This window comes from Penaeus monodon, unplaced genomic scaffold (assembly GCF_015228065.2).
Source record: "Penaeus monodon isolate SGIC_2016 unplaced genomic scaffold, NSTDA_Pmon_1 PmonScaffold_21156, whole genome shotgun sequence".
Classification (NCBI taxonomy): Eukaryota; Metazoa; Arthropoda; class Malacostraca; order Decapoda; family Penaeidae; genus Penaeus; species Penaeus monodon.
The window spans coordinates 1-5,787 of NW_023650986.1; the positions used below are offsets into that span (position 1 = coordinate 1).

General features: G+C 39.1%; 1 protein-coding gene across 3 annotated transcripts; it reads left to right on the forward strand.

Moving 5' to 3' along the window:
- Window positions 1–2,002: 2,002 nt before the first annotated feature.
- Window positions 2,003–5,724, forward strand: LOC119570044 (calcium-activated potassium channel subunit alpha-1-like). 3 transcript variants are annotated; one of them, XM_037917961.1, is made up of 6 exons: window positions 2,003–2,827; window positions 3,294–3,381; window positions 3,525–4,480; window positions 4,698–4,793; window positions 5,260–5,347; window positions 5,492–5,724. In XM_037917961.1, exons 3-6 carry the CDS (start codon window positions 4,251–4,253, stop codon window positions 5,708–5,710), a joined length of 633 nt encoding a protein of 210 aa, XP_037773889.1. In that variant the 5' UTR covers window positions 2,003–2,827; window positions 3,294–3,381; window positions 3,525–4,250; the 3' UTR covers window positions 5,711–5,724. The 3 variants fall into 3 exon arrangements, with proteins under 3 accessions (XP_037773889.1, XP_037773887.1, XP_037773888.1); XM_037917959.1 differs by lacking the exons at window positions 4,698–4,793; window positions 5,260–5,347; window positions 5,492–5,724 and having other exon boundaries at window positions 2,003–2,512; window positions 2,732–2,827; window positions 3,525–3,674; window positions 3,749–4,255; XM_037917960.1 differs by lacking the exons at window positions 4,698–4,793; window positions 5,260–5,347; window positions 5,492–5,724 and having other exon boundaries at window positions 2,003–2,512; window positions 2,732–2,827; window positions 3,525–3,674; window positions 3,764–4,255.
- The last annotated feature ends 63 nt before the right edge of the window (window positions 5,725–5,787 follow it).

The window sequence follows — 5,787 nt, forward strand, 5'->3', positions numbered from 1 at the left end:
TGAGAAATTGGCATAACCTACATGCGTGAAAGAAGCACACTGAAAAAATTTGCGTTTGAGCGTCGTCAACCTGCTTTCATGGAGAAACCCATGACTTGGCTTTTACCTGGCTCTATTCCGCAGTTACGGGAAACTGCTGTCGCTAGGTGATGTCTCATGCAAGACAATAATAAGCAGATTAATCCTCACCTAATGCTGCGTTCGGAATCCTCGTCTTGTCAACCTGCTTTCATCGGAGAAACCCCATGACTTGTGCTTTTTTAACCTGGCTCTACTTCACCGCAGTTACAGCAACTGCTGTCGGCTATGGTGATGTCTCATGAAAGACAATTTGCATTTCACAAAAATATAATGCAAAGTAAATGATTTTAGTTTTATGGATTGTTAATGAATATATAGTGTGAAAGAGAACACAGGATGCTCTCTTATTTAATTCTTTATTCAGGGACTGTACGGGAAGTATGTACCAGACTTAGTGAGGATGATTTTAGCCGTTTTTTCCGGACTTTACTCCATATGGGACCGATTTTTGCGCAACAAGTTAGTGTTATGTAGTTTTCTTCCTGTTTCTTTATTCAATATTAATGTGAAATAAACTGAAAATCCTGCTGATAAATAAAGACCAAAGCACGGGTAAGAATGGAGTGAAAAGGAATCTGAGGGAGCTAAAGTTCCCTTTGTCTTCATACTCCCCTTTTTTTTTCTTTACTGTATTTTTTTATTCTTTTGTAATATTTTTCCCAAATTTACCTCTCATCAGGCATATTGTGTTTTGTGGCCACCTGAACACAGAGAAGATCCGTATTTTTATAAAGAAAAGGATTAAGGGATGCTGACCTGGTCTTTCTGGGCGAGTAAGTATATTGTGCTTTATACACAGTAACTCTTCACCTACATGATAAGGCTTCCGGTGGTGCTTCACAGGGCGATTCCCATTATAAAAGCTTCACTGATTTCTTTTAATCTGGTATCACTCGGAAGTATTTTTCTAAGCATATCAAATGTCCAAACCAAAAATGTAGAAAGAGTACAGCGTTTAGGAAGGTTGGGATTGTATGCTCTTTGTGTTCAATCTGCAATGCTACTAGTGATTAGCAATCGGCCCCCACTCTGGATGTTGTATGAACACCTTACTGCCGCAGCCTAAGGCGCGATCCTGAGGGAGTGTTAAGTGAATCTGGCCCTAATGTTTTCTCCTTTCACCAGCAACTTCATACAAATTTGTAAATTCTTGGTTCTGAATTGAGACATATTTAATGCATATGTCATTGTTGATTAATGTGAAAACCCTATCTTTTGTATTTAATTCAACAAAATTGCAGTTGTACTCCGTGTGTGAACTGCGAATCACCACTCAAGGCTTGCATCCTGTCCAAAGGCCTGGTTCAAGATGGTGAGAACTTGCTGCGGTAATCATGTTCTTTACTCTTGTTCAGATTGAGGAAGATTGAACCCTTTCTATGTAAATTTTACTTTATTAGTATTATTTCATGGTGTGGTCTAGTGTAAAGACTCTTATGTAAAAAGGGTTTGAACTTCATTTCCTTTCCAGATCCATAAAACACGTGCCTGCATTTTCCTCTCAAACCAAAAATAGCAAAGACCAGGAAGGGGAAGACTTAGGAAACATAAAGTTGGCATTAGAAGTCTCAAGATCCACAGCTTCACCAGTACTCCTGGAATAGCTACAGTGCAAGAGCAAGGTATTCTTTCACAAACCAGTTGGTACCCGTGAACTAAGTTCATTTGATATTGTTGATTTACTTGAATAGTTTAGATTTGTATTTTACAGGAACTCTTTGATGAGGTGTTTCAGCCAAGACCAGAAGACGGCGATGTGAGTGTCTTCTGCTATGCAGAGTTTAAGCTTAGACTGATGGGCTATTCATGCCTCATCCCTGGATTCTCCACATTACTGGCAAACCTAATTTTGCCAGATAGGGTTGAAGATATCGCCAGTGTACGTACATCCGTTATAAACTAAGTTGATTGGTGTTTTTTGTTAGTAATCAAGTTTCCTAAGGGCTATTGATACATTGGGTTAGCGAAGTTTGAAGCTTGTGTCACATAACTGAATGCTGTATTTCCAGCAGACCCATGACTTGTGCTATTTAACCTGGCTCTACTTCACCGCAGTTACAGCAACTGCTGTCGGCTATGGTGATGTCTCATGCAAGACAATAATAAGCAGATTAATCCTCACCTAACCCTTGCCACAATGGCAGATATTGAAAGTAAACTGTGGCTGACAGTCTTTGATAAAAAATACAGGTCATCAGATCATGAGGGTAATCTTCGTACTGAAGATTGAAGAAATAGGAGGTTATGCTGAGATATCCCATTTAATTATCATCTGGAAGTACCTGATCAGGATATTAACGTGGTGGTTTGTGGTGACTGGGTTTATATATTATGTAAGTAAGGATATGAATACTTTTGTACCAGACTTAGTGAGGATGATTTTAGCCGTATTTCCGGACTTTACTCCTTATAGACCGATATTGCGCAACAAGTTAGTGTCTATGTAGTTTTCTTCCTGTTTCTTTATTCAATATTAATGTGAAATAAACTGAAAATCCTGCTGATAAAAAAAGACCAAAGCACTGTAAGAAATGGAGTGAAAAGGAAGTCTGAGGGAGCTGAGTTGCCTTTGTCTTCATACTCCCCTTTTTATTTCTTTACTGTATTTTTTTATCTTTTGTAATATTTTTCCCTAATTACCTCTCATCAGGCATATTGTGTTTTGTGGCCACCTGAACACAGAGAAGATCCGTATTTTTATAAAGACAAGGATTAACAGGGATGCTGACCTGGTCTTTCTGGGCGAGTAAGTATATTGTGCTTTATACACAGTAACTCTTCACCTACATGATAAGGCTTCCGGTGGTGCTTCACAGGGCGATTCCCATTATAAAAGCTTCACTGATTTCTTTTAATCTGGTATCACTCGGAAGTATTTTTCTAAGCATATCAAATGTCCAAACCAAAAATGTAGAAAGAGTACAGCGTTTAGGAAGGTTGGGATTGTATGCTCTTTGTGTTCAATCTGCAATGCTACTAGTGATTAGCAATCGGCCCCCACTCTGGATGTTGTATGAACACCTTACTGCCGCAGCCTAAGGCGCGATCCTGAGGGAGTGTTAAGTGAATCTGGCCCTAATGTTTTCTCCTTTCACCAGCAACTTCATACACTTTGTAAATTCTTGGTCTGAATTGAGACATATTTAATGCATAGTGTCATTGTTGATTAATGTGACACCATATCTTTTGTATTTAATTCAACAAAATTGCAGTTGTACTCCGTGTGTGAACTGCGAATCACCACTCGAAGGCTTGCATCCTGTCCAAGGCCTGGTTCAAGATGGTCGAGAACTTGCTGCGGTAATCATGTTACTTACTCTTGTTCAGACTTGAGGAAGATTGAACCCTTTCTATGTAATTTTACTTTATTAGTATTTTTTCATGGTGTGGTCTAGTGTAAAGACTCTTATGTAAAGGATTTGAACTTATCATTTCCTTTCCAGATCCATAAAGCACGTGCCTGCATTTTCCTCTCAAACCAAAATAGCAAAGACCAGGAAGGGGAAGACTTAGGAAACATAAAGTTGGCATTAGATGTCTCAAGATCCACAGCTTCCCCAGTACTCCTGGAATTGCTTCAGTGCAAGAGCAAGGTTGCTTTCACATACCAGTTGGTACCAGTGAGACTAAGTTCATTTGATATTGTTGATTTACTTGAATAGTTTAGATTTGTATTTTACAGGAACTCTTTGATGAGGTGTTTCAGCCAAGACCAGAAGACGGCGATGTGAGTGTCTTCTGCTATGCAGAGTTTAAGCTTAGACTGATGGGCTATTCATGCCTCATCCCTGGATTCTCCACATTACTGGCAAACCTAATTTTGCCAGATAGGGTTGAAGATATCGCCAGTGTACGTACATCCGTTAATCTAAGTTGATTGGTGTTTTTGTTAGTAATCAAGTTTCCTAAGGGCTATTGATACATTGGGTTAGCGAAGTTTGAAGCTTGTGTCACATAACTGAATGCTGTATTTCCAGCAGACCCATGACTTGTGCTATTTAACCTGGCTCTACTTCACCGCAGTTACAGCAACTGCTGTCGGCTATGGTGATGTCTCATGCAAGACAATAATAAGCAGATTAATCCTCACCTAACCCTTGCCACAATGGCAGATATTGAAAGTAAACTGTGGCTGACAGTCTTTGATAAAAAATACAGGTCATCAGATCATGAGGGTAATCTTCATACTGAAGATTGAAGAAATAGGAGGTTATGCTGAGATATCCCATTTAATTATCATCTGGAAGTACCTGATCAGGATATTAACGTGGTGGTTTGTGGTGACTGGGTTTATATATTATGTAAGTAAGGATATGAATACTTTTGTACCAGACTTAGTGAGGATGATTTTAGCCGTATTTCCGGACTTTACTCCTTATAGACCGATATTGCGCAACAAGTTAGTGTCTATGTAGTTTTCTTCCTGTTTCTTTATTCAATATTAATGTGAAATAAACTGAAAATCCTGCTGATAAAAAAGACCAAAGCACTGTAAGAAATGGAGTGAAAAGGAAGTCTGAGGGAGCTGAGTTGGCCTTGTCTTCATACTCCCCTTTTTATTTCTTTACTGTATTTTTTTATCTTTTGTATATTTTTCCCTAATTACCTCTCATCAGGCATATTGTGTTTTGTGGCCACCTGAACACAGAGAAGATCCGTATTTTTATAAAGACAAGGATTAACAGGGATGCTGACCTGGTCTTTCTGGGCGAGTAAGTATATTGTGCTTTATACACAGTAACTCTTCACCTACATGATAAGGCTTCCGGTGGTGCTTCACAGGGCGATTCCCATTATAAAAGCTTCACTGATTTCTTTTAATCTGGTATCACTCGGAAGTATTTTTCTAAGCATATCAAATGTCCAAACCAAAAATGTAGAAAGAGTACAGCGTTTAGGAAGGTTGGGATTGTATGCTCTTTGTGTTCAATCTGCAATGCTACTAGTGATTAGCAATCGGCCCCCACTCTGGATGTTGTATGAACACCTTACTGCCGCAGCCTAAGGCGCGATCCTGAGGGAGTGTTAAGTGAATCTGGCCCTAATGTTTTCTCCTTTCACCAGCAACTTCATACACTTTGTAAATTCTTGGTCTGAATTGAGACATATTTAATGCATAGTGTCATTGTTGATTAATGTGACACCATATCTTTTGTATTTAATTCAACAAAATTGCAGTTGTACTCCGTGTGTGAACTGCGAATCACCACTCGAAGGCTTGCATCCTGTCCAAGGCCTGGTTCAAGATGGTCGAGAACTTGCTGCGGTAATCATGTTACTTTACTCTTGTTCAGACTTGAGGAAGATTGAACCCTTTCTATGTAATTTTACTTTATTAGTATTTTTTCATGGTGTGGTCTAGTGTAAAGACTCTTATGTAAAGGATTTGAACTTATCATTTCCTTTCCAGATCCATAAAGCACGTGCCTGCATTTTCCTCTCAAACCAAAATAGCAAAGACCAGGAAGGGGAAGACTTAGGAAACATAAAGTTGGCATTAGATGTCTCAAGATCCACAGCTTCCCCAGTACTCCTGGAATTGCTTCAGTGCAAGAGCAAGGTTGCTTTCACATACCAGTTGGTACCAGTGAGACTAAGTTCATTTGATATTGTTGATTTACTTGAATAGTTTAGATTTGTATTTTACAGGAACTCTTTGATAGTGTTTCGCCAGACCAAGAGATGTATGAGGATTGTTGTCGTAGT

Excerpts from the sequence above, each read along its gene's own strand:
- LOC119570044 (XM_037917959.1), top strand. The coding sequence starts at position 2,283 with ATGAGGGTAATCTTCGTACTGAAGATTGAAGAAATAGGAGGTTATGCT. Across the intron at positions 2,513-2,731 it reads AGACCGATATTGCGCAACAA|GCATATTGTGTTTTGTGGCC; the intron begins GTTAGTGTCTAT and ends ACCTCTCATCAG. Across the intron at positions 3,675-3,748 it reads TGCTTCAGTGCAAGAGCAAG|ATTTGTATTTTACAGGAACT; the intron begins GTTGCTTTCACA and ends TGAATAGTTTAG.